At 49.1% G+C, this 24,504-nt stretch overlaps 2 protein-coding genes across 4 annotated transcripts in view; one reads left to right on the forward strand and one right to left on the reverse strand.

Moving 5' to 3' along the window:
- GTF3A (general transcription factor IIIA) overlaps window positions 1–12,090 on the forward strand; it is a gene marked incomplete at its 5' end in the record, with an annotated part of 91,692 nt that extends 79,602 nt beyond the window's left edge. Inside the window, 9 exons of the mRNA XM_079903326.1 lie at window positions 577–849; window positions 3,046–3,146; window positions 6,037–6,133; window positions 6,503–6,591; window positions 7,572–7,645; window positions 9,145–9,225; window positions 9,776–10,005; window positions 11,035–11,094; window positions 11,711–12,090. Of these exons, the coding sequence (XP_079759452.1) occupies window positions 577–849; window positions 3,046–3,146; window positions 6,037–6,133; window positions 6,503–6,591; window positions 7,572–7,645; window positions 9,145–9,225; window positions 9,776–10,005; window positions 11,035–11,094; window positions 11,711–11,842 (1,137 nt within the window). The 3' untranslated portion in view covers window positions 11,843–12,090. The remainder of the gene's footprint in view (window positions 1–576; window positions 850–3,045; window positions 3,147–6,036; window positions 6,134–6,502; window positions 6,592–7,571; window positions 7,646–9,144; window positions 9,226–9,775; window positions 10,006–11,034; window positions 11,095–11,710) is intronic.
- On the reverse strand, window positions 11,963–22,940 carry MTIF3 (mitochondrial translational initiation factor 3; the record flags this gene model as incomplete). 3 transcript variants are annotated; one of them, XM_079903013.1, is made up of 6 exons in its annotated part: window positions 22,303–22,940; window positions 19,861–19,927; window positions 15,594–15,795; window positions 15,032–15,492; window positions 13,570–13,727; window positions 11,963–12,181 (listed from the first exon to the last, which is right to left on the reverse strand). In XM_079903013.1, exons 4-6 carry the CDS (start codon window positions 15,489–15,491, stop codon window positions 11,963–11,965), a joined length of 837 nt encoding a protein of 278 aa, XP_079759139.1. In that variant the 5' UTR covers window position 15,492; window positions 15,594–15,795; window positions 19,861–19,927; window positions 22,303–22,940. The 3 variants fall into 3 exon arrangements, with proteins under 3 accessions (XP_079759139.1, XP_079759138.1, XP_079759140.1); XM_079903012.1 differs by lacking the exon at window positions 19,861–19,927; XM_079903014.1 differs by lacking the exons at window positions 15,594–15,795; window positions 19,861–19,927 and having other exon boundaries at window positions 22,303–22,939.
- Window positions 22,941–24,504: the final 1,564 nt, after the last annotated feature.

The raw sequence follows: 24,504 nt of genomic DNA on the forward strand, positions 1-24,504 counted from the left end.
GTCCCCAAACTTGTCTGAACGTTGGAATCACCTGGGGAATTTCCAGACTACGGATTCCCGTTTCCCAGTGACAGAAACTGTGATTTAATTGGTCCGGTATATGCTCTGGGCTTGGAAGTTTTAAAAAGGTTTCCACGTGATTTTAAGCAAGTTTAGGATGCACTGCCAGGGGGCTTGCAGAGGGAGCATGTAGAGCGCTTGCAGGAAATGAATCCATAAAGAAGACAAACCCAGCTTGTAGTAAGAACTGGATAGTTTAGATCATGCAAGGGTAGTACTTCGAAAAGGGTGGTGGCGGATGGGAACACATTTAACAGTCGCCTCGGGGTCCATCACAGGGCCTGCGACTCGCGGGCACCTTTTGCTGGGGGCGGGGGAGGATGAGGGCCTGGCCATTCTTTCCTCCCTTCCGCTCCTGCCCCAGGGCGGGAGGGGCGGGGGCCGGCGAGGAGCTTCTCAGAGCATGCGCAAAAGCGGGCCGGCGAGGAGCTTTTCGGAGCATGCGCTACTACGCCGGCGCTCCAGCCCCGCCCCGCCGGGGCCGCGCTACCGGAAGTGCAGTCGGATCGCGCGTAGGATCTCACGGAGCGGTCGGTCGGCCTCGGTTCGTGGCACGTGGCTCAGCACGTGGCCGAGTGCCTGACCCTGGGCACCCTGGAGCCGCCGGCCTCTGTCGCGGAGGCGGTGTCGTCCCTGACCATCGCCGACGCGTTCGTCGCGGCCGGCGAGAGCCTAGCCTCGCTGCCCCCGGCGCCCCGTCAGAGGTTCATCTGCTCCTTCCCCGACTGCAGCGCCAATTACAACAAGGCCTGGAAACTAGACGCGCACCTGTGCAAGCACACGGGGGAGGTAACGAGGCCGAAGGCGTGGCCGCGGGGGGCGTGGCGTCCAGGCCGGGGACTAGGGGTGCGGTGCGCGCCAGGTGGGCGCTGCCCGAAGGTCCCGCGCGTGGGTGCGCAGACGCGTTCAGCTTTGGCCTCCGGGACGCACAAGCGAACCAGCCATGCCTTAGGGCAGGGAAGGCCTGGGGAAGTAGACAGGGAGTTCTAGGACCGAGATATCCTTGCCGTGGGCTCAGGGCTCACTAAGCAACACTTTCCCCTTCTTTGACCTTGAGTGGTGGCCAGTCACCACGTCCCCATAACGTGTAAATATTTGCAAGGTTGGAATACTCCCTCCCACGCCCACCCACAACCTGCCTTAAAAGGCCCCGCCTCCTGGGACCGGAATGGAGGAGAACTTTAGAGTACTGGAGGTTTGCAAGCAGCATGTGTTCGTTCATTCATAGTTCAGTACCGTCCTGGCCCGGAGAGCAGCAGTTACGACAGGCAAGGCTTCTGCCGTCAGGGACCTTATGCTGTAAGCGGGAGGATAGCGGAATAAGTAGGAATGCGACGCAGTGAAGAGAGGGCTGCAGGAGGGTGGTCGGGAGAGGCCTCTCTCTTGACCTGAATGAGAAGGAAAGGTCCCAGCCCTGCAGACATTTGGGGGAGAAACAGCCCGGGCAGAGAGAACTGCCAGAGGAGCGTGTGGTCCTGGGGGTGGACGCCGGCCAACGTGATTGGGTGGGGGAACCATTCAAGGGGAGCCTGAGGGGCACGCCTGGAGGATCATTTGTAGGCCAGGGTACCAGTGGGTTTAGAGCCTGCGTTTTGTTTTGAGAGCAGTAGGAAGCCTTTGGAAGGTGACAGGTGAGCAAAGGGCGGCTCATGGAGGCCTAGGAATTGGCCGAGTTTCCCAGGATTTGGCAGTCTGGCTTTTCAGGGCCTCAGCTGAAGGCCGTTAACCAGGGTGCTGCAGCTCCTGCCTCCGCTCCTAGCACTTTCCTGACTTACAGGTCATCCCTCTGTGTGTCCTCACGCTGCCCGTCCCCCTCACCCCTGCAGCATTTGAAGGCTGACCGTTCCCTCCCCGGGACCTTGTCCCGCTCACTGACCCTTTCCCCTGGCTCCTCTCCCGCCCTCGAGGTTCTCCACCTGCCCCACTCTCTTGGCTTCTTCTTACCCTGTGACTGGCTTCCTTCATGACGTGCTTTATGCTTCGCCTTCCTCTCTTTCCTCTCGCCCGTTCAACCCCCCTAAATTCTGGGCCCTGTTACCAGGATGTCCCGATTAGACTTCACGTTTCCTTTCAGACTTGTGGGCTGTATTTAGGATATTGGCACTCCCAGCTTCCTTCACACAGGCTAGAAAACTTGGAGTCATGTCATCCCAAATCTCACATTAATTTGACAGACATTTTTCGAACGTCCTGCATGACAGGCTGTGCAGAGTTCTGTGCACCTGCCCTGGTAACGCAGCTCTTGTCTTCCTGTCCACCTGCTTTGCTACCAGTAGCGTCCTTTGAGGCCTTGGTACCTCCTTCCTGGACTGTTCTGGGGCATGTTTTCCATAGTTAAGTGCACAGAACTGGTTATAAGGGGGACATGTTTTGGCTTTTCCTACGGGTTCAGAGTGGAAGCCCTTCCTCCCAACTGCCGGGTCCCACGTGGTGGTTGCACTTCGGGCCGTGAGCTGTGTGTGTCCGGGCACCTGTGAGCTTTCTCGGTTGTGACACACTCTTCTGTAGCTGTGCCGGGCGTTCTCTGAGCAGACAGTGGGCTTGTCCAGATGAGACCGCCCGCCCTGGGCTCTGAGTGGATGCGGAGATGCTGTGCGGAAGGAGAGGATCAGTGCGCGCAGGCCGCGCTGAGAGCCGGCAGGAAATCTTTAAGGGGGCCGCTGCTGAAGCCGGGTGTAGGTCAGGAGCAGGTTCACAGTACTGTACGGTTACTGTGAAGGCTGCCCGCTGGTTTCACATGGTGTTCCTGGAACAGAACCTGCTGCAGCGACTTTGTGAGCAGCTGCGGCATTTCGGTTGTCGTGTAACCCCAGGCGGGAGATCCTTGCCTGGCCTCCTGTAGCAGGTGCTCAGCACTTACTGGGTGGAAACCACCTCTACAGACAGAGTCCACGGCTTTGCCCATCAGATAGTTTAGGGCTTGAAGTAACACCAGAGCCACTGACGCAGGCAGGATTGACGTGCTTTTTGTCGCCTTCCTGCTAGAGACCGTTTGTTTGTGACCATGACGGGTGCAGCAAGGCCTTCGTCAGGGACTGGCACCTCAGCCGCCACGCCCTGGTTCACACTGGAGAAAAGCCCTTTGTGTAAGTAGAGAACTGTCTTCAGGCCTCGGAAGTGGGCGGCGTTTGGCACAGAAAATTGGCTGATGACCTTCGAGGTGAAGAAAGCGGAGCTGCTTCGGCCTGCATCTCCTGAGACAGGGTTTGGAATGTGCAAAGAGCGTTGGGGCCTTGTGGGTCATTGCGTGTGATAACTTCAGGGACGCGTTCATCCGAAGTTGTCTTGAGTTTGCATCCTCTCGTCTCCCTTTAAAGTGTATCCTAAATGGGAAATCAACCTCGTAAAGTTCAGACCAGATGGAACATGGTTCCCTGGCAGATTCTGGGCTCTGTATCATCAGGGTCTTTACGAACCAGTCAGCTGCTGGGATAAGAGACATATGAACGAGGAAGTAGAGCTTTAATAGTTTATCTTCTCTTTCTTTCAATTAAGCCCCCACTCCTCTGCCATGCCAGTGTTAATTTCATTCTTCTCTGACAGAGTTGCTCATTATCTCTGAAAAGGTAGATATTACTGCTTTTCTTTTAAACCAGCTACTTTAAAGCAGTGGATCTCAAATTTGGGGTCCATCAGAATCACCTGGAGGGCTTGTTAAGTCACAGATGGGAGCAGCCCTCCTGCTCATCAGGAAGGACCAGGTAAAGTATATCCACACCCGTGGAATACTATACAGAGGGGAAAAAGGAATGCAGGTGTTCCCTGTGAAACTAAGAAAATCTCTGGGGCTTATTAGTTGAAAAACCAAGGTTCCCAAGAGAGTGTATTTCGGGCTACCTGTTTGTGTGTAAAAAGGAGCAGGGGAGGTAGACAACAAGTCCTCTATTTGTATTTGCTTCTGTTTGTGTAAAGAAATCCTAAAGGCTACATAGCAAAACTAAAGAACGTTGTTGCCTGTCTTGGGAGTGGTGGGAGTCCTGGGTGGGTAGGGGCAGGGCTGGAAGGAACCATGCAGCTGTGTCCCTCTCCAGGCCTCTGGTTTCTGAGCTAAGTGGCCGTATACTATTTAAAACACTAAGTCTTAAATAAAAATGGGGGTGGATGTGGATGCGCGGGTTGGAGAGAACAGCGAGGGCTACTCCTGCTGGAGCAGGACGACTGCAGTGTCTCTTCCGGCTCGCTCTCCAGCCCACATCCCTCTCTTTAGCGCCAGATCCCCGAGTCCAGCTGCTTGCTGCGCGGCGTTATTTGGCTGTCTCCCTGGTTCCGTGGGGCCCAGGTCCCTGACAGTCCACAAGCTTTGTCTTTGGTCCTGTTCTTGTCAGGCGGCATCACTGCCTGCTTGCTGACCCGCAGGACTCCTGGTTCTTCCCTCCTGTCCTCCACAGCAGAAGGTCTGCAAGGGCTGTCCTTACCCTCAGGGCCTCTCCCCTCCCCCAGCTGCCCGTGTCTCGGTTCAGGCGCTGGCCTGCACGCCTCACTTGAAGTCTGTTTCCCCGGCCCTCTCTCACATCACCCTCCAGATTGCTTCCTTTCCTAAAGCTGGGCAGTGGTTTTGAGCACTGCTTATGTAATGACCTTTGTGCCTGGGCACTTTTGTGGTCTTGCCCCATTTGCTGGACTGACAGGAAGTGGTGGTCCAGCTCTTCTTAACTGGGCAGCAGCACTCCCACCCCCAGCTTTGCCAGGGTGTCTCACGCCCCCTGTCTCTGCTGTTTGGTTCCTGGCAGGACTTTTCCTGGCCCTGTCCCGCCCCACAGTGGTGTTGGGTTAGATGTCTGTGTCAGGATTGAAGTCAAGAGTGACGGAAAACTCAGCCCAATAGAGGCTTAAACAGGATAGTCTCTGTTTCTCTTGCATAACTAAGATGCAGAAAGGCCGAGGTGGATAGGGGCTCTTCCTAACTTCCTCTGCAGTCCTCATGGTCCAAGATGGCTGTCGGAGCTCCAGCTGTCACATAAGCATTCCTGCCACTGGGATGGAGGGAGGGGCAAAAGAGGTGTGCCCCCTTTTTAGACACCTGTGGGAGCTGAGCAGGATGGGCCAGCACTTAGCGGTGGGACCACAAGGGAGGCTGGAAGAAGCTCTGTTTCTGTTGGCTGTGAACCCAGCTGAAAGTCAGCGTTTTGTTCCTGAGGTCAGAAATAGCACGTGTTGGAACTCGGGGTGGGTGGTCTCTGCCACAGCACCCCTCTTGTGTCCTTCCAGTGGCCTCTGGGCATTTCTCCCCCCGTCACTCTGCACCTTTTTCTGCCTGTCCCTGTGGATAGTGTGGTGCCTGATAGGAGTGTTATTCGGGGTTTATCGGTGAATGATGGGTAAGATGAGGGCTTGTAAAGGAAGTCCTGCTTCATCCATCCGGCTTATGAAAACTCATCACAAAAAGAGCACATATTAAAAATCACAAAGAATTTAGATAATTCAAAGTCAAGATATAGAAACACTCATTAAGGGGAGCTACACCGGCTTGGTGATATGTCACAGGGCCTAATGGTTTATGGTTCTGTAAATATCTGTTTTTTACCTCTAATGATAAGCTGAAACCAGTTTTTTTGTTTGTTTGTTTTGTTTGTTTGAGGTCTTTTTGGAAATGTAGTTTGTAGAGACATTTCAAGCAAAATTAAAGTTATCAGATTCTAACCTGAGAACAGTTTAACTTAAGCATGATTTAAGTCTAAGCAGGGTTTAGGCTTTTGGAACTAGTGTTTTTCATCTTCCCTCTGTCCACTGTATAATGTCTGCTACACTGTGCTTAATTTCAGAAGCCTAACAAGAAAATGCATCTCTCGTTACATATAATCACGTCAGATTGAGAGGCGTTATGTGGTATGGCTTAACACTTTGGAATTTGTTAAAGACTATTTTTTATTATACTTTGGAATAATTAGCTTTTATAAAGTGGGAGGATGTACACATCTTAAAATTTCTCTTCCCTTGGTTTGTTAATATTTTGGTTTTTACACAATTTCCCAACAGTTGTACAGCTAGTGGCTGTGATCAGAAATTCAACACAAAAGCAAACTTGAAGAAACATTTTGAACGCAAACATGAAAACCAGCAAAAACAATATGTAGTAAGTATGAATGATTTTATAGGCTTAAATTCTGACTTTTTTATGTTTATTGCCTGTGTGTCTAAAATTTTCATCAACCAAATTTTGTTGGTCAAATATCTGAATTTAGTTTGACACTAGCTATCATAATAATGGTTTATTTTGAAAGCAGACTTTTTGCTAATTAAAGTATATTATTGGTAGACTACCCCAAATGAATCGTTTTTGCTGTTTCATATGTGTTACTCTTCAAAGCTTCTTGAATTTTATAGTAACTAAGTGGGTGAAAGTAGCAAGTATGTAATTTCTGCGATATTTTTATCTTGAGAGGATTCTGTTATGAACTGTTCTGGATTTGTTTTTGAGACTACCAAACCTTTACTTAAACAGTGCAGTTTTGAAGGTTGTAAGAAGACCTTTAAGAAGCATCAGCAGCTGAAAATCCATCAGTGCCAGCACACCAACGAACCGCCGTTCAAGTAGGTACCTTACGTGGGTGAAACCTCTTAAAGTTCAGGTGGGGATAAGATTAAAATGCATAGGTTGCATACCAATGCTCAGAAGCAGTTTCTTAATCAACATTTTCCTGTTAAGTTGTACAGTGTATGCCCATTTATGTATTGGGCATTTCACAAGTTTGTGCTTTTGTTTCTCTAACAGAAAGATTTAATGTGTTTCAGAATAATTTGTGAAATTAGTACAATTGTGGTTAAGCTTGAAGGTAAGGCTTATGTCTTAACTACTCAAATAGAGCCTGTTCAGTGGCGCGAAATGTCCTTATGCAGATGCTAAGTATTCCTTTCCTGTAGAACAAAGGTATCTGGGCTTAGCCTGCATCAGAGAGGGTTTCAGGAGGAACAGGAAGAGGTGACTGGACGCGTTGGAAGACACCTGCAAAGGGCACCTGCTGATGGCCGTCCTGCGAGCCCTGGCTGGCGCTTTGCACGGCTGGGCGGTCCCCTGCCTGGGACTTGTTGCCGTTGACAGTGCCCGTCCCTGCTTGCAGCTCTGCCGCCTCTTCCTGTGCCGCTGGTGGCCTGAGCGCAGAAGGGGCGCCCAGAGGCCATGCATCTGCTGCTGTTTTCTTTTCACACCATCCCATGGCAACATCATTAGAAAAACTAGACGCACATGACTCAGGATGGCTTAGGTGTTTACCCGAGCCATCTTTTTGTTGCCATGAAAACGGTATATTTTCAGAGGTATAAAGGTGAAAACTGTTTAATGTGATCACATAAACAAAAAAAAAAGTAATGACTTTTTTCTCTCAGTTTGTTCTGCCCAAGGCTGGTGAAGTAACTTGCATTTCATCTACAACTAGGTCTGAATTTGAAATCCCATTTTTATGACTGGTTTGGTTGTGGGAAGAGGAAACTTTGGCAGGATGAGGACGACATACTATTTAAGTACAGTTCTGTCTGAAAACGGATCAGCTAACGCTCGTGTGTTGTTGACCCAGGTGTACCCACGAAGGATGTGGAAAACACTTTGCCTCCCCCAGCAGTCTGAAGCGACACGGGAAGGTCCACGAGGGTATGTACTGGTGCCCGCTCTGACGGGCACACCAGCAGTAGAGCGTGTTAATTCTCTGACTGCTCGAGTCTGTGGTCATCCCAAGAAGCCGAAACTGCTTGGGCAGGGGCTCCATCTGCCTGTTCAGGTTTTATGCTCTTGACCAAAGAGGTGCTGGGTGTCGTGTCTGCCCTTCCACTCCTTGTTGTTGCTGTTGAGAGTTAACGTTTATTGTTTACAGCCGTGCCTGCTTATGCTTCTTCCTTGTGAAAGGGTTGGAACTCCAGCAGTGGCGTTGCTGCTTCAGCTGCTTTTAACCTCTTCTCTTTCCTTTCCTTGTTGGCATTCAAAGGACTTGGATTATAGTTGGAGGTTTTTGGAGTAATCAGGTTGTAACTTTTTTCAGAAAGACTTGATTAAGCCAACAGCTTGAATCTCTTCTGTTTCCATGAAGGATTTTTGATACATATTCCAGTTTCCCAAACCTTAGAATTTATGTGACTTAAAAAAAAAGTATTTATTTATTTATTTTTGGCTGCGTTGGGTCTTCGTTGCTGTGCGCGGGTTTTCTCTAGTTGCGGCGAGCGGGGGCTACTCTTTGTTGTGGTGCGCGGGCTTCTCCTTGCGGTGGCTTCTCTTGTTGGGTAGCATAGGCCCTAGGCGCGCAGGCTTCGTTAGTTGTGGCACGTGGGCTCAGTAGTTGTGGCTCGTGGGCTCTAGAGCACAGGCTCAGTAGTTGTGGCGCACGGGCTTAGTTGCTCCACGGGCTGTGGATCTTCCCGGACCAGGGCTCGAACTTGTCTCCCCTGTATTGGCAGGTGGATTCTTAACCACTGCGTCACCAGGAAAGTCCCCCCTTTTTTTTTTAAAAGACAAGAGACTAGTAGTTGAGTCTTTTAGTTTCTCTCTGGTATTTAACTGGGTGAAGCTCAGGCTGACTGTTACACTGACTAATCCAGTTCAAGTGCTTTGCACAGTGTCCATTTTTGTTCACAGAGTTTTTCTCTGGAATCTTTTCTTTTTTCCCTTAGCTGCTTCTTCCTAGTTCTTTGTTGCAGCATGAAATTTACAAGATATTGGCACTACAGGCAGCGGGGGGCGGGCAAGGTTATCCTTGGTGGTTTATCCAGGGCAAAGGGCTGAGTAAAAAAAGAGGCAAAGGTAAAGCTCGGGGAGGGGAAAGGGGCCTTGAGCCATGGAGGCGGAGTTGGGGGAGTGCATCACAGCAGCTGGGAGTTCGTGGGCCGTGTACCCAGCCCACTGAGAACAGGAGAGGGAGGGCCTCCTCCTGAAGCCCTGCTGAAGGGAGAGCCTATATGAAGGACCTTGACATGCAGTTGTTTGGTTTTACTGTAAAATAAACTTTTCTTAGTTTTCATAGCTACCTTGCAGTCTAATTTTGTTTTGATAATTTGCTTGATTTTTTGATAATTATTTTCCTTTCAGTCTAATTATGATTGGTGTTTATGCCGAGTATTCACAAAAGGCCATGCACCAATCTGTTTTTTTTTTTGGAATAGGCTATATGTGTCAAAAAGAATGTTCTTTTGTGGGGAAAACATGGACAGAGCTTCTGAAACATGTGAGAGAAGCCCATAAAGGTAAGGCAGGCATGAGGGGCATATGAATATCTGCCCCTGTGGAACTGACTGAGTGCTTTTAAAGGGTGAAACGTTAAATGTGAACTTGAAAGTACAGAGTTTCTATAGTGTGTCTGGGAAGTCCAGGGTACCTCAGCTGTTTGACACGTGAGCAGAGATCTGTGGTCCTGGGCCGAGGCCTGTGCACCTATTAAAGGCTCGGGCAGGTGCGGCCTCCGGGGAGGCCCTGGCTGATGTCCGCGGGGCAGTCTGGGAAGCGTGCCCTGTGTGTTGGGGGACACGGAAGAAAACCGGTCCGTTTAACTCCCTCCCCTTGCTGCACCTCCGGGTGGAGAACCCCTGCTGCTTGCAGACAAAAACAGGGACTTCATGCCATGTAGGAACTTGGAAAAATTGAGGCACACTGGAGTTAGTTTCCTCCCAGATTTCTGATCTATGTGTCATCATAAGGTTTTGGGCATCGAATATGTCGCTTGATACATTCCAAATTAGTTTTTCCTGTATGGTAACACATGGGAAGTGGGCTCAGTTTGCTAGTCTGCTCCCGCAGAGGACGTAACATGTGACGTGTGCCAGAAGACGTTTAAGCGCAAGGATTTCCTGAAGCAGCATATGAGAATTCACGCCCCGGAGAGGGACGTGTGTCGGTGCCCCAGGGAAGGCTGCGGCCGCACCTACACCACCGTGTTCAACCTCCAGAGCCACATCCTCTCGTTCCACGAGGAGTGGCGCCCGTTCGTGTGTGAGCACGCCAGCTGCGGCAAGGCATTTGCCATGAAGGTGAGCGCCCGCCCGGGCGCCGTCCTTGGGGGCTGCTGGGCTCCAGGGAGCCTGGCCCCAGGCGGCAGATGGGAGGCTGGGGGGGACTCGGGCCCTTCACTCCTGCTCCAGCAGGAGTGGTTCTTCACCAGACTCTGCGAGCAGACAGATTCGCCCCTGCCAGTGCTGTGCTCAAAGTCTGGCCCTCAGCATCGCCAGGGAACTTGCGAGCAATGCACATCCAGACCCCCTGAATCAGAAGTTCGGGGGATGGGCCCAGTCATGTTTGTTCTAACGAACTTCCCAGGTGATTCTTACGTGACGGAATTTGAGACCCAGTGGCCTCTGGTACCATGTGCTTATTATTTATGAGTCTGTTGATATTTGGGGTGTCCTTCTGGGCTGCCATCATCTGGGGATTGAGAAGGGGAGCAAGAGACAAGGACATGGGGGACCTTAGAGCTTCGGGACACTGGTCTAGACTTGGAGACCGTGACCCCAGGTGGAGGGGCCCATGCGGCTCTGAGGACCCGCGCCCGGTTGGTGCTCTCACAGGCGCTCGTGTGAACAATGGTAGAGACTGAAGTTGGGGTGAGGCTGGCTTAGCACAGCCCAGACCGTGAGAAAACCACGGAACTGCTGGTGGTCAGTGTTCGTGCTGAGGACAGCAGGACTTGGGTCAGATTTTCCACTGGTGTTTGGCGATGCTGATGACACAGATTCAGTTAGAAGAGCCTCCTTCAGCTCGGAAGGGTTTTCAGAACTCGCCCCCCAAACCCCTTACTATGAAAGAACTAGGAAGCCACAGGCACACGTGGTGAAAATGTATACACTCCTAACCTGGGTCCTTGGAAAAGGCAGTGATTTTAGTCCAAGATTTAAGGGACAGTTCCGCTCCAGTGGTAGAAGTCAGATCCCTCAACAGAATGTAACAGAAAGAAGGCTGTCCGTTTATTTAAATGACTCATGGGGTTTTCATATTAGCAGACACCAAATACCAAGTGGCAGTGTTTTACAAATAAAACTGTTTTTCTTTTTCCTTCATTGTAGCAGAGCCTCAGCAGGCATGCTGTTGTGCATGACCCTGACAAGAAAAAAATGAAGCTCAAAGTAAGTTGAGACTTAGCAAGCTGTTAACTTTAAAACATAAATTGGCTTAAACTAGATGCAATCTATTTAGCATAGTTTCAACTACCTATTACTGTGTGAGGCTGTACTACTGTACAAAGCAATTGTGTGGATTTCACTTTCTTACTTCACGACAGTAGTTTTGTTGTTGTATATATACTGCGATCGTTGTATACCTGATAGGTATACGACTCCAGTAGTTTTGATTTTGAATTCGAGTTACAGTCGTCCCTTGGTATCCATGGGGAATTGGTTCCAGGAACCCCCAGGATACCAAAATCCGCAGGTGCCCAAGTAAAGTTATATGAGGATTTTCGACTGCGCAGGTGTCCATGTGCCTAACCCCCCCCCAAGTTCAAGGGTCAGCTGTATTTGCATATAACCTCCGCACATCTTCCATATACCTTAAATCATCTCTGTGTTACTTACAATACCTAATACAATGAAAATGCTATGTAAATTGTTGGCACACGGTAAATTCAAATTTTGCTTTTTGGAACTTTCTGGATTTTTCTTTTTTTAAAATATTTTTGATCAGCTGTTGGTTGACCCGCAGATACAGAGGCCTGCCTGTAATCTGTCTTCCTTATTCCCAAAGGTGAGACCGTCTCATGAAAAACGGAGTCTGGCCTCTCGGCTCAGTGGGTACCTCCCTCCTAAAAGGACACAGGACCAGGGCGTGTCTTTGCCCAGAAATGGGGAGACTGAACTGCCTTCTGAACTGCACTAAAGGCAAGGTGCCCTCTGCCGTGGCGACGCTGGCCCCAGCTACACACCAGACTGCTTTGTTTGAAGGACCGCAGACCAGCCAGCTCAGTTATTTTCTCTCAGAAGCACGTTTTTATTAAAATCACTGGTGCAGAGCATTGGATGCTCCGTCGTTTCCATTTCCTCTGTTCAGAGCGTCTCCCCTCTGGGTCCCCAGAGCTGATCTGCACGCATTGTCTTCCTTTTGGCTCAAGGGACGAAGCACACACATCACAGCCTTGCCCCGTCTGATGGGCTGTGGCCTGGATGAGAAGGTAGCTATTCCAGGCATAGTCTGCAGTATTTGATTACATATCTCCTCCTAGAAAAGGAAAACAGCCGAAGACTAATTTAAAACCAACATCTTTGATTCTTCCCCGTGGTAATGCTCTAATACGCATAAAACCCAGCATGCTTGAATTGCTGTTTAAGGGATTTGCTGAATCGAATCGTACATACCTGGTTAAGTTGACTGAAACCTGTACAATAAGCAGGCAGTTATACAAACTCCATGTAACTAGGCTAATGCACTAAAGGCTTGATAGTTTTAAATCCCGTCAAGGCACTGAGGGGCTGTTTGGCCCAGACCACCCTCTCGAAAAAAGTGCAAAGCAGTGGGTTTGGGCACTGGCAGAACCCCTCCTTTCCCCCCAGGTTGTCAGCCCAGTGCCGTTCCCAGCACTCATTCACAGAGTCATTGGGGTGGTTAGAAAAATACAGACAACTCAGTTCTAGAGATTCTGGGTCAGCTGCGCTGGGCTGGGCCGGGCCCTAGGCCTGAGTCATTCTAACGTGGAACTAAGGTTGAAAACTGCTGGAATAAATGCTGCCTTTTAGATGCTGCAAGTTGTCTAACTCCAAAAGCAAAGTAGATAGTCCACAGACTTATCCTGGGACTGTAAACTGATAGCCACTTTCTGGAAGACAATTTGACTTTATATGGAATGCTGCTTATAGGCCTTTATAAAGAGGAAACAGACTTTAGAAGATGAACCCATAACGTTTCTAACTTTCCTATTTAAGTACTGGATCCTCTACAATTTGTAAAACAGAATAGCATATATCCTGTAAGTTATAAAGGAGTTTTTCTTTTATAAATTTATTCTTAGTTTTGCGTTGGGTCTTTGCTGCTGCACGCGGGCTTTCTCTAGTTGCGGCTAGCGGGGGCTACTCTTTGTTGCGGTGCGCGGGCTTCTCATTGCAGTGGCTTCTCTTATTGCGGAGCATGGGCTCTAGGTGCGCGGGCTTCAGTAGTTGTGGCTCGTGGGCTCTAGAGCACAGGGCTCAGTAGTTGTGGCTCGCGGGCTCTAGAGCACAGGGCTCAGTAGTTGTGGCTCTTGGGCTCTAGAGTGCAGGCTCAGTAGTTGTGGCGCACGGGCTTAGCTGCTCCGCGGCATGTGGGATCTTCCTGGCCAGGGCTCGAACCCGTGTCCCCTGTATTGGCAGGCGGATTATTAACCACTGCGCCACCAGGGAAGCCCTGTGAACTAGAGTGTTTTCATGTGGTGAAGTATTGATGCTACAATGGAAAAAGTAACGTGTACATTTTGCATTTTGAAAAACAAATTGGAAAGCTACTATCGTCACTGGGTAGGATTGGTAGTTACTTTTCTTTGCCTTTACATTCCCCAGATTTTCTACAGTTGTATTTTTAAGATCAGAAAGAAAACAAAAACACACAGGCAGTCAGTCACACCTGCTTTTACTCACCATTTTGTTTTCTGGCTCTTCTGTAGTCTTCCCTTTCTTTATTGTAATTTGAACTTTGTACTTTTTCTCGATCCACTGCTGAATCTGTTTACTCTTTGTGTCCAAATCATGTTGTCCAATATTTGAAGAAAAAGTCAGTTCCTTTGTCAGGGTGGGTCCTGGTTTGAAAGAGTGAGACTTGGCGCTAGTCTGTGTGAGGCCTGTGCTTCATCACGTGCTCGTCCTAAGTCTACGTTGCTACAGAGGGCCTGCAAGTCCTCCTGTCCAGTAGTTTCACATGCCAGTAAACATTCAAACACGGGAGACAGACACAGGTAAAATACCAATTTTTTACCTGCCAAGTAAGAGTATTTCAACATGGAATGCTTCTGTTTATCATTACCATTGTCGGATGAAAGAACAAAGAAGTGGTTCTTTAAAAGGAACCAGTTAATCCTCATTCTTATTTTGGATGGTGGGTAACAGGTGTTTATTATGTTTTTTCTTTAGGCTTTCTTTTCTTATATTTTTTCTTCTTTAAATTAATTTTTCTAAAAAGGAGTTCTTTTATTAACACCTCTTTGCTTCCTTACAGCTCCTACCAGCTGGCCTGAGTTCTCTGTCAGCCCTTCAGCCATCTCTGAACCAAGCTTCTCAGGCTGTCCACCTTTTTGTTGTAAACGTGGCATAGTTTGATGTCCTTATCACCCTGCTGGCCTCTGTGGATAGTTTTTGTTTTCCAGTCAACATCTCTGTTGTTAAATGTGGTGTCAGAAAATTGACACGTGGCCTTACTGTGCATTCTGGAGCCAGCCTTCTGACCTCTGTCCCAGTGTGTTTTCTGTAATGATCAGCACTTACTAGGAATCATGAAAAGCAAACCTCTTCACTTAATATCCAACTCACAGCTTCTGTACGGTTTAAATGACAAGTGAGTTGGCACATCACGTGAGCGTTCCTACCCTTACTGTGACGAAACGGGCGTGGGGCACGCTCCAGGAATCACTTCAGAGTTAGGGAGTGCTTCCGTGTGATTAACTGCACACGCACACACACACCCGCCCCCCCCCCCCCCGCCCCGCTTAGAGATGATGGGAGCAGGGGAGGAGGGCGCCCCGACAGGTGAGCGGCCCAGGACAGGACCAGGAGCCCACCCCACCTGTCCACGTCGTCATGCCCTTGCGCAGTGGAAGGCCAGGCAGCCGTCAGGGGGGTTAAGGGGTTCCCATTATTTTGGTGGTGGTCACCTTGTTTTCCCCTCATTTTACACAGGTGTAGAGGAAGACATGACAGACACAAGAGTAGCAAGGAAAATAGAAAAAAAGGGATAGAAATAAGTGGACAAAAAAGACACTGGAAACGGTGGTGAAAGGACGTCTCAGCTTCTCACTGGCCTGTTGTCACAGGGGCCCTGGCAAATGCCTGACCTCAGCTGCGGATGTGCAGTCCTGAGGACCTCGGGGGCAGACAGCAAGGTACCTACCAGGCTTGGGCTCGGCCCTCTCCATCCCTCTGAGCCGGAGCCGCTCCTGGTAGATCTGCGTGCCCGTCATGAGCTGGTACTGCGGGGGCTGGGCGCCGGGGTCCCTTGGCACCAGCCGCAGGTCCTGCTCGGCCATGAGCCTGATCACGTTCGCTCGGTGCATGGGGCCCAGGTCGTTGCCCTTCTCGTCCAGCACCTGAATGATGCGCTCGTTAATTTTTCTTCCAACGTTACGAAAAGCTGTTTCATTCTTTTTTTTCTTTTCTCTCTTGTCCTGGGTGTCTTCAGTACTAAAAGCTTCTGCGTGAATGAGGCAGGACAGTCTTGGGGCAGAGGCAATGTGGGATGGTTCCGCCAGCGCCGTCTTCTGTACGACGTATTTACCCAAACGTCTTCTAATGCAGGTATTTTCCGTTTTTATAGTTTGTAATGTTAACCTCTTTAGCAAAAGAGCAGCCATCCTAAAAAGCAGGGAGAAAAGCTCACTGAAGTCTGATCACTTATTCCCATGGGTCGGTGCCGTGGAACATGGAGGGCGTGTGTGAGCCTGTGGGAACCTCACCTGTGAACACTGCAGGTCCATGCACAGGAAACTTAAAAGTTATCTTAGCTGACTCCGTTCCCCATGGATCTCACAGCCCTAGCTCCAAAAGCAGATACACCCTAAGGCTTTATTTAGGACGATGCAGAACATTGAATCCCTGGTGACTCAACAAACACCTCTTCATGAACGTAGTGAACAACTCATCAATACATCTGACGGTCTACAAAAGGTAAGAACACTGTTATGGGAAAGGGGACCCTCCAGGAAGACAGCTGACCCCCTGGAAGAAAGAACTGGGACTCTCAGAAAGGAAATGCCCTGACATTAAAGTGGCCTCATAAACTACATCCATCGCTCACAAGGCAGGTGCTGCACTGCAGCCGAAGGTGAGCTGAAGCGTCAGGCGCGTGTGGTCTGACTTACGGCTATGAACGCTGCACTTAGAAGGGGCACTTTGATTTTTTAGTTGCTTGTCCGCCATAATGTGTCCCTCCTACCATCCACATGACAGGTAGACCTGAGAAGTGTCTGAGGAAGTGATGAGAGGACCCGTTCATCTCATCTGGGTTTGCTGAGAAACACGAGAGAATCAAGAACTCAGAGAGGTAGGCGTGTGCGGCTCGTCAATGAGAGAAGAGGATGCGGTGCCTTAGGCGGTGCTTCTCAGAGAAGGCTCCCTGGGGCACCTGCTCGAGCATCACCTGGGGCGTTTGTTCAGACTGGAAGCTCCCTCTGGTCCAGCTCTGATCCCCCTGGGCTGGGTAACCCACCCCTCCTACCCGTCACCACCAACCACGCCCATCGTCGACCAGTGACATGGGTGGGGGGAATGAACAGCAAACTATGGAAAGTGATGGGAGGCGCACGTTCTCACCTCCCTCCCCCGCAGGTCTGTGGCTATGGCTTCAACCCCCCAGCCCCCCCAGAACGCCACCCTTGCAGAGTTAACTGCCCACCCAGCCCCTCCACGCAGATACCCAGCGGGCACCCTCATCAGCACGGCCAGAGCTGAATTCCACCTGCCCTGCTCCCCGCTCTGTCCTCCCGTGTCCTGTCCTCACATATACCCTCTGGCGCTCAGGCCCAGACAGCTGAGTGATCTCTGACCCTTCTTTTTCAGCAGATCCCACTGTTCGCCCTCTAAAAATCAGCAGGATCCAAGCACTCCACCTTCTCCCTCGCTGTCTATCGCCCTGCCCCTGACACGCCCTCATCTCTCACCTGGATCAGGTCCCAGCCTCCTGACCGCCCTCCCCGCTGCTGCCCCTGCCCCTTAAAACATGGAAGTCAGGCCGCGGCGCTCCTCTGCCCACAGCCCTCCGCGGCCCCCACCTCGCTGCAGAGCCCCCGGCACCAGGCCCCCACCCACCCCTGCCCACAGCACCCGCCCCGCTTCCTGCGCTCCCTGTCCCAACCGCACGGGCCTCCCTGCCATTCCTGTAAACGCCGGGAGCGCCCTCCCCGCAGCCCCCGCCCCGGGTGGGATCCTCTCCCTCAAGACGATGCCAGTTCATTTACTTCTCGGCGAGGCCTTCCCTGTCCACTCTGTCAACGGCACATCCCATCCTTTCAAACCCACGACCTTGCCTTTTAAAGAGATTCACTGCTGACATACACTGATCCACACACGAACACTCAGTCTTTCCTCACTGGAACGTAAGCTTCATGAGAAAACGTCACTTGTCTACTTCGTTCACTGCTGTGCTCCCCACACTACCGCCTACAGCCTGTCTTAGTACGTACAGCCGTCCTCGGTATCCACGCGGGACTGGTTCCAGGACACCTGGCATGGACGCCAAACTCCGAGGATGCTCACGTCCCTTATATAAAAAGCTGTCGTGTTCGCACATAACCTGTGCACATCCTCCTGTACACTTTGAATCATCTCTAGATTACTTATAATACCTAATACGATGGAAGTGATATATAAATAGTTGCCTGGCACAGTCGCTTTTTGGAACTTTCTGGCAATGTTTTCTTTTTTGAGTATTTTTAGTCATGTTTGGTTGCAGCCACGGATGTGGAACCTGTGGATACGGAGGGCTGGCTGTACGTGCTGAATGACTGCATGAGCCCAAGGAAACCGCCAGGAGGCAGGCGGTGTCTGGGGGCAAATCTCCAGGTCGTCAGGTGCATCAGCGGCCCCCACCGCAGATGCGCCGTAAGAGTGCTCTTTTTATTCTAGAGATACTGAACTTTCCTCCGTATATTTTATTCCTTTATTCAAAAGCTGGGGGCCCTTTTTTCCAGGAGTATTCAATCATACCGCTGTGTCAGTTTTCTTCTGGTGCTCTTCTATAGTATCGTGAGAAGATATTGTCAGATTTATGAATAAACCTTGAATAAAATGATCCAGGCTTTACAAAAAAAAAAAAAAAATTCCCAGCTGGCATTTCAAATGTCCACCAACCTCAGAGAGCTCTACGGCCAGATGTTTCATCCACAATGAATGGGTCACCTGACGGTCATTAACTGGGGATGCAGATGCTGTAAAGGCTCCACAGTGGGACTGAACTGGGTTTTAAATAGCTGAGATACTTACTGTTCAATAACAGACACTCAGATACTTGTTGCCACATGGCGGAAGCCGGCAAACCAAACAGAAAAGTCTGAAGACACTGGAGACGACTTTTCCATTATCCTCAGAAAAAGAGCAGCAGCAGCAAGTCCCAAAGTTCAGTATGAGTTAGGAGGAAACTAGCAGTTACAGACGAAAGCTAGTGTGCCCTGTGTAATGAGTTACCAACACGTTACATAGAAAATACTACTCAATAGGTAGGATTTTGTAAAACAAGGAAGCGAATGAACAAACTAGGCACAGGAGAAAGATGAAAAGAAATTTAAGAAGAACCCTGAGGTTTCCTTAAGGTTGAAGACACAGTAATTTTCATTCCCCTATTCTTCCTAATTACCATTATTTTTCTAAATTTTTTTTTTTTTTTTTTTTGCGGTACGCGGGCCTCTCACTGTTGTGGCCTCTCCCGTTGCGGAGCACAGGCTCCGGACGCGCAGGCTCAGCGGCCATGGCTCACGGGCCCAGCCGCTCCGCGGCATGTGGGATCTTCCCGGACCGGGCACGAGCCCGTGTCCCCCGCACCGGCAGGCGGACTCTCAATCACTGCGCCACCAGGGAAGCCCTCTCTAATTTTTTATAAAGAGGAAGTATTTTTTATACTGATAAATTCTATTTGTTTACAAAATAAAAACTATTTCAGAAAAATAATGTAGATTTTTTTAAAGCTTTAAAAACATTTTCCAAGAAGAGGAAAAGGTAAAGAGTAGAAAAATTATTATAACAATAATTGAATACAATAATATATAATTAATTATATTTTAATATTATTATATATAATTATATATAGATTATACACTATAATTTATATAAATTATAATTTTTATGAATTATAAAATTTATAAAATTTATAACAATACTATATAAGTATATATTATAATTATATAATTATAATAATATATAATTATTAATGTAATAATTAAAAATGGTTATTATTTACCTTTACCTTTTTAAAGGTTCTTGCTATTATTCAAATTTTAAAAGGCTTTAAATGTTCTTGACTTACACAGCAGTTATGCTTCAACACTAGCTAAATTTTGGCTCTGGAGCAGCAAAAAGGAAGATATACCTGTTTCTTCAAAGTAAGCTTTTCATAAAAGATAAAAATATAAATAACAGAGTTAGGGAAAAACCTGTGATATGAAATTTGAATCGGAAACATCAACATAAATTCAAGTAATTGAGAAACTTCTTATTAGGAAAATTCTCGAGCATGTACAGAAAAAACAGCAAAATAAAGGCCTAAGCACCCATCACTTAGCTCCTTGATTTGCAGCATGTGGTCCAACAGGCTTTCTCTCCACCAGCAACTACTCCCGGGACCCCAGCATCTGTGAACTACTTCCGAGTAAATGCTGTGTCACCAGTAAGCACTCCAGTAAGAGCTGAGGACTCTTGTATCTTTTGAATAAACACAGTAACACATCCCAACTGATAATCATTCCTCTGTATGTTCAAATATCCAGTCTTCAGGTTTCCCTGATAGTATTACCATTTTGTTTACATTTCATTTACAGTTTGATCGCATGAAGAGACTCCCACGGGCCAAATGTGTGATAATTTAAACATCAGTGACTGAAATTCATTTCAACACACCGAATATGCAAAAATCTATGAAAAAGAAAGATAGTTAGCCACAACTGTATGTGACTGCTACTCTGACTCCTTACTCTGGAAACTGGTCATTGAAAAAGAACTAAGCACTTATCCTACCTTTTTAAGAAGAACTGTAATCACCGCCAGTTGATGAAGAAAAGCGTTCTTTAGAGGAGAATGCCAGCTAATACATGGAGAAGAAAAGTAAAAGTAATTTGAAAACCACCATTTTGCCACCTCTGATCAAATCACTGACTCGGGCAAGGATGGATGCAAAGATCATTAGGTAAAAAGCTGATGAGGAAACAAAGTATTCAAGCGGTGCCGAAGGGTGACCCAAAGAATACTTCCAGACTCAAGCGGGAAATGCGCACTCTGGCCGCCACCCCGTGACAGAGGTCAGACTCAGCACACTTTCAGCATGCACATCATTAACTAGAGTTCAATATTCATTTACAATCTCTTCATTTTGAGGCAGAGTTTACAATGAAATGTACGAATCTTACATAATTTGACAACACCTTTGTTACCAAACTCCTATCAACTGAAGAGGTGAAAATAACTTCCATTTGTTCACTCCCTGCTTTTCTTTCCTACAGAGCTGACATTGTATATTGACATCTATTCTTTCCAGGGAGGTTGAGTCAAAAGGTACATGGATTCTAGTGGACTAAATATTTGTGAAATTAATTTTGCCAATTCCAATGACTTTAAGAATCCTTTCTCACGCCTTCCAAAGGAGTTTCACTAAGTCCTTCTGCCTGCTGCCCTGCCCACTGCCCCACCTGCCCCATTCCAGCCCGGGGTGAGCACTGCTGTCACCAAGCCTTCAGGTTGCTGTCCGCTGGCCCTGGTTTTGTACAAAGTACTCTCCGCACTGCCGAGCTGTTGACGAGCTAGAACACTGATTAAAACACTGGAAAAAGCTAACACATATCTTGGCCAATTACTTAACCACATTTCTTTAGCCATAAAATTTAAAATTTTATTTTTTAGTTATTTTATTGAAATAAGTTAACCATCCACAAAACATTTTTTGAAAAGCTCTTAAATCCTGAGCTCAAGACTCAATATTAAAAGTTGTACTTATTCCTGTATATTAATTTTCTAAACGGTCATCTCACCTTCCAGAACTCCCTATCTCAGTGACCAGCATCTCAGTCCGTCCAGAGCCACGTCGTCTTGTCCACTTCTGCTCTCCCGCACTCTCACAGCTAATCCAACACCAAGCCTCCTCAGTCTTACTTCCGAACACCATAAATCAACCTACTTCTCTCCACATCCACTGCCACCACGCTAGTTTAAGACATCTTCCACCTCTCCTTTGGATTCCCATCAGTCTCCTAACTAGGCTGTTACACCATGAGCTCTGCAATCAGTTCTCCCCTCTGCAACGCTGGTGTTGTCCCGGCACCCAGCGCCCGCCCACCTAAAACTGCCTGAAGATTAAAGACCAAGAGCTTTCAGGAGGTCAAAAGGTCCTTCGCACCTTTCTGGCCTCACTCCATTCCAAATTTCATTTATGCCTAAACCCCCTCGGCCTTTCCGATCTTGAAGTGCTCTTCCCCTTGGTTTAGGAAACTCCATTCCTGTCTAGCGGGGTCTTTCGCAGGGCGTTCTTTTGATTACCTCCCAGACTAGGCCAGCTCTCCCCTGGTCAACCCCCCCTTTCCCCCGTGTCCCGCTATTTGCTTGTTGAGCTCAGAGTTAAGTGCGTCCACAGAACAGCTCATCTTTCCACGATTATAATTCTGTGATTATCTTATTACTGTTTCTCTCAGACGGTAAGTTCTGTGAAGCAGGGAACGCATCCGGTTTACCCTTCCCTGCATCGCGCTGGGCACGGTCAACAGTGGCTGATTTTCCAGAGCTCTCCACTCTGCACTTCCTTACACTGAAGCCTCTTATAACCTGTACTTGGAACTGCGGCTCTTCAGTAAGAAAATGTATTTACTTCTTTCAGGAGTCTTATGCCGTGAAGCCTAGTTAATGGTAAATGGGAAAACAAGAAATCCCAGATCACTCAGCGACCTTTCCCACTACGCCGCCTCTCTGGCCGCAGAGTGCAAAGAGCCTGCACGCCCGCCAGTTCTCCGCGCTGAGCCAGGGACTGGGGAGTGGGGGGAGCCCGGCGCACCAAACAGACCGGTCACGTGCATCTGTGGTGGCCACGCCCACCCGAGCCCCGCCCCCGCGGTGCGCCTGGGCCGTAGCGGGCCGTAGCGACGTACGGCCTGCGTGCGTGCCCGTACGTGCACAGGGATAGCGGGGCGGAAGGTCCAGGGGCCTGAAGGACCGTGGACGGCGGGTCTAGATGCTGCGGCTCCGGGGTGCGCGGACAGCAGCCTGGGCTCGAAGACGGCTTTAAGCCCGGCCGAATCCCCGAACCCGCGGCACGGTCTGCAGGGCCTGTCCGCTGGCGGGTGGGCGGCACTGAGCTTCCAGGGACAGGGACACGGCCGAGCGCAAGCCCGCGTCCTCCGCAGGCACGTCCCTACGACCCCGTCCTCCCGCTGCAGGTCCCCTCACCCGCGCAGCGCCCCTTGCCTTTAGTTTTACCTGTTCCGGGCCGCCGATTGGTAAGGTTTGGCAGAAGGAGCCCGCAAACGGGCTCCGCCGTGTGAGACCCTTTCACCTTCCGTAGTGGGCGGGGCTTCGGCCTGCGTCTTTAAAGGAAAGGAGACGTGAGGAGGCGCGCCTTTCCGGCCGGCGGCCTAAAGTCCTCCGACACAAAATGCGGAGGGCGAGGGGAGGTGCGTGCGGGAAGTTGCCGTTCACCTGGCTCCTGCCGCCGCAGGTGGTGCTGCGATCGGAGCTTCCCATCCCCTCGGTCCATTACGTTGGTGCCGACCACGGTGTGGCTGTATTCCCACTAGGCTTAGAGCTTTCATACACGTCTTTTTTATTTAATAAAATACTATTTTGATAGAATACTTAATAAACGATTTCATAAACGTCTTTATAATTATTGTGAGTTCGGGAGCACTGCTCACCTGCATTTGTAGATGAGCAGGCAGACTCGGGAAGCAGAGGCTCCCGTCGGTTCCCAGGTAAGCGGCACTGGCGGCCTGCGAGCGCCGGGCCGGGCGCGGAAGGCCCCCGTGGCGCCGTATCCCGGAGAGCTCGGAGCCGTCAGCGTTTGGCCGAGGACCACACGGGCGTGGGGCGTGCGTGCGGTGTCCAGGCTCTGGAGCAGTTTTAACCCTGGGAGCGGACCGTGCACCCGGTCTCTTGCCTGCCTGCTTTGGGGTCTGCGAGCCTGCAGACCGCCGTGCCAGCCCCTGCCCCTCTCGCCTCTTCTCCAGTAGGAAATTCCTCCTTGGCAGAGTGGGAATTCCTCAGTGGCCGTGACCCCCTGAAGCCACCTAGTTAGAGGATACTTTGATTTATATGAGAGCACACTGCTTCTATTGGATACTTGTAGTCCAGCAGGACACGTCGCTTTATTCTCATTAAACAGCTCAAGTCTCGCATTACCTCTTTCGTTTCAGATGAGGAAACTAATGCAGCCTTAAATAGTTCCTTGAGAGCAAAGACCAAGTTTCCGTTTCCTCATCAAATCCACGGCGTCGTCGGGCATAGTAGGTACTGAATTTTCGTTGAAAACAGTGAAGTGGTAAACCCAGAAAAACTATGTGAGGCCCAAAGGCCAAGGTTAGTATTTGCATGTTGGTCTTCTCCAAGTTAAACATGAAGAATTAAAGATTCATTTTATCCTACCAAAAATATTCTTTAATAGCAAGGTGTGTTTGTTTAGTGTAGATCTGGGGATGGAGTGACCAGCACAAAACTTGGGAAATGGTAGGTGCTTGTCACCTGCAAATGCCCGCATTTACCTGTGTGCGTGCCCGGGCAGTGTTACACAAGTGGTTGACTTCTCTCGAGTTGTTTAATCCTCAGGAAAATGTAATGACCTCATTTCACAGATGAGGAAACTGAAGCCTGAAGAAAGTAAGTAATTTGCCCAAGGTCACGCAGCTAGTAGCAGATTCAAGGATAAAACAACCCAGGCAGCCTGGTGCCAGAGTTGGTGTTCTTAATGCTGAATGTCCCTTATGAAATGAGTGTCAATGGAGTTACACGTCTGGGAAGATACTAAGTGAAATTGGTTGAAGAGTTTAATACCCAAACTAAGGACTTAAAGTTTGGTGAGATTATGGTTCGAATAAATTCACACCAAGTTGTCCTTGGTAACTGGAGCTACCTGTCAGCATCCTTTTTTTTTTTTTTTTTTTTTTTTGCAGCCCCTCTTTGAAGGTATGAGTGGCCAGAATAGATGATTTGGGGAGTTATCTAGACTGCCATTGTGAGATATCTCAACAAGAGAGGGGCTTTGGTGTTCCTGGAAGGAGATGAGCAGGAAAGGGTGGGTGTTACAGACATGCCCTCAGAGAGAGAAGCAGGTTCTTTTTAGCTCTTCTTTTGAACTCTGCTCTGACCTCCAGCTGAAATGGGGCCAGGCAGCTTCAAAAGAATTGTTGATTGTCTTGGGCTCAGCTCCAGTGGGGGTGACTTTGAAGACCTTTGAATAATGATAGTAAAGCAGGTAACTGGGTCTTTCAGGACCCCTCCCTGTACTTACGGCCTCTGCTTGCTAAGGCACCCTTCTTGGTTTGGGGACAGAATATGACTACACCACAAAACCCCTGTAAGCTGTCTCTTTCAGTATGTGCAGAGAAGAGGACTCTCAGAAGTGTATAGAGCTTCCCAAATTGTTATTGTCTCTACCCGTAATTTACCAAAAAAGCAAAGCCCAGAATG

The sequence above is a fragment of the Stenella coeruleoalba genome (genome assembly GCF_951394435.1).
Source record: "Stenella coeruleoalba genome assembly, chromosome: 18".
Lineage (NCBI taxonomy): Eukaryota > Metazoa > Chordata > Mammalia > Artiodactyla > Delphinidae > Stenella > Stenella coeruleoalba.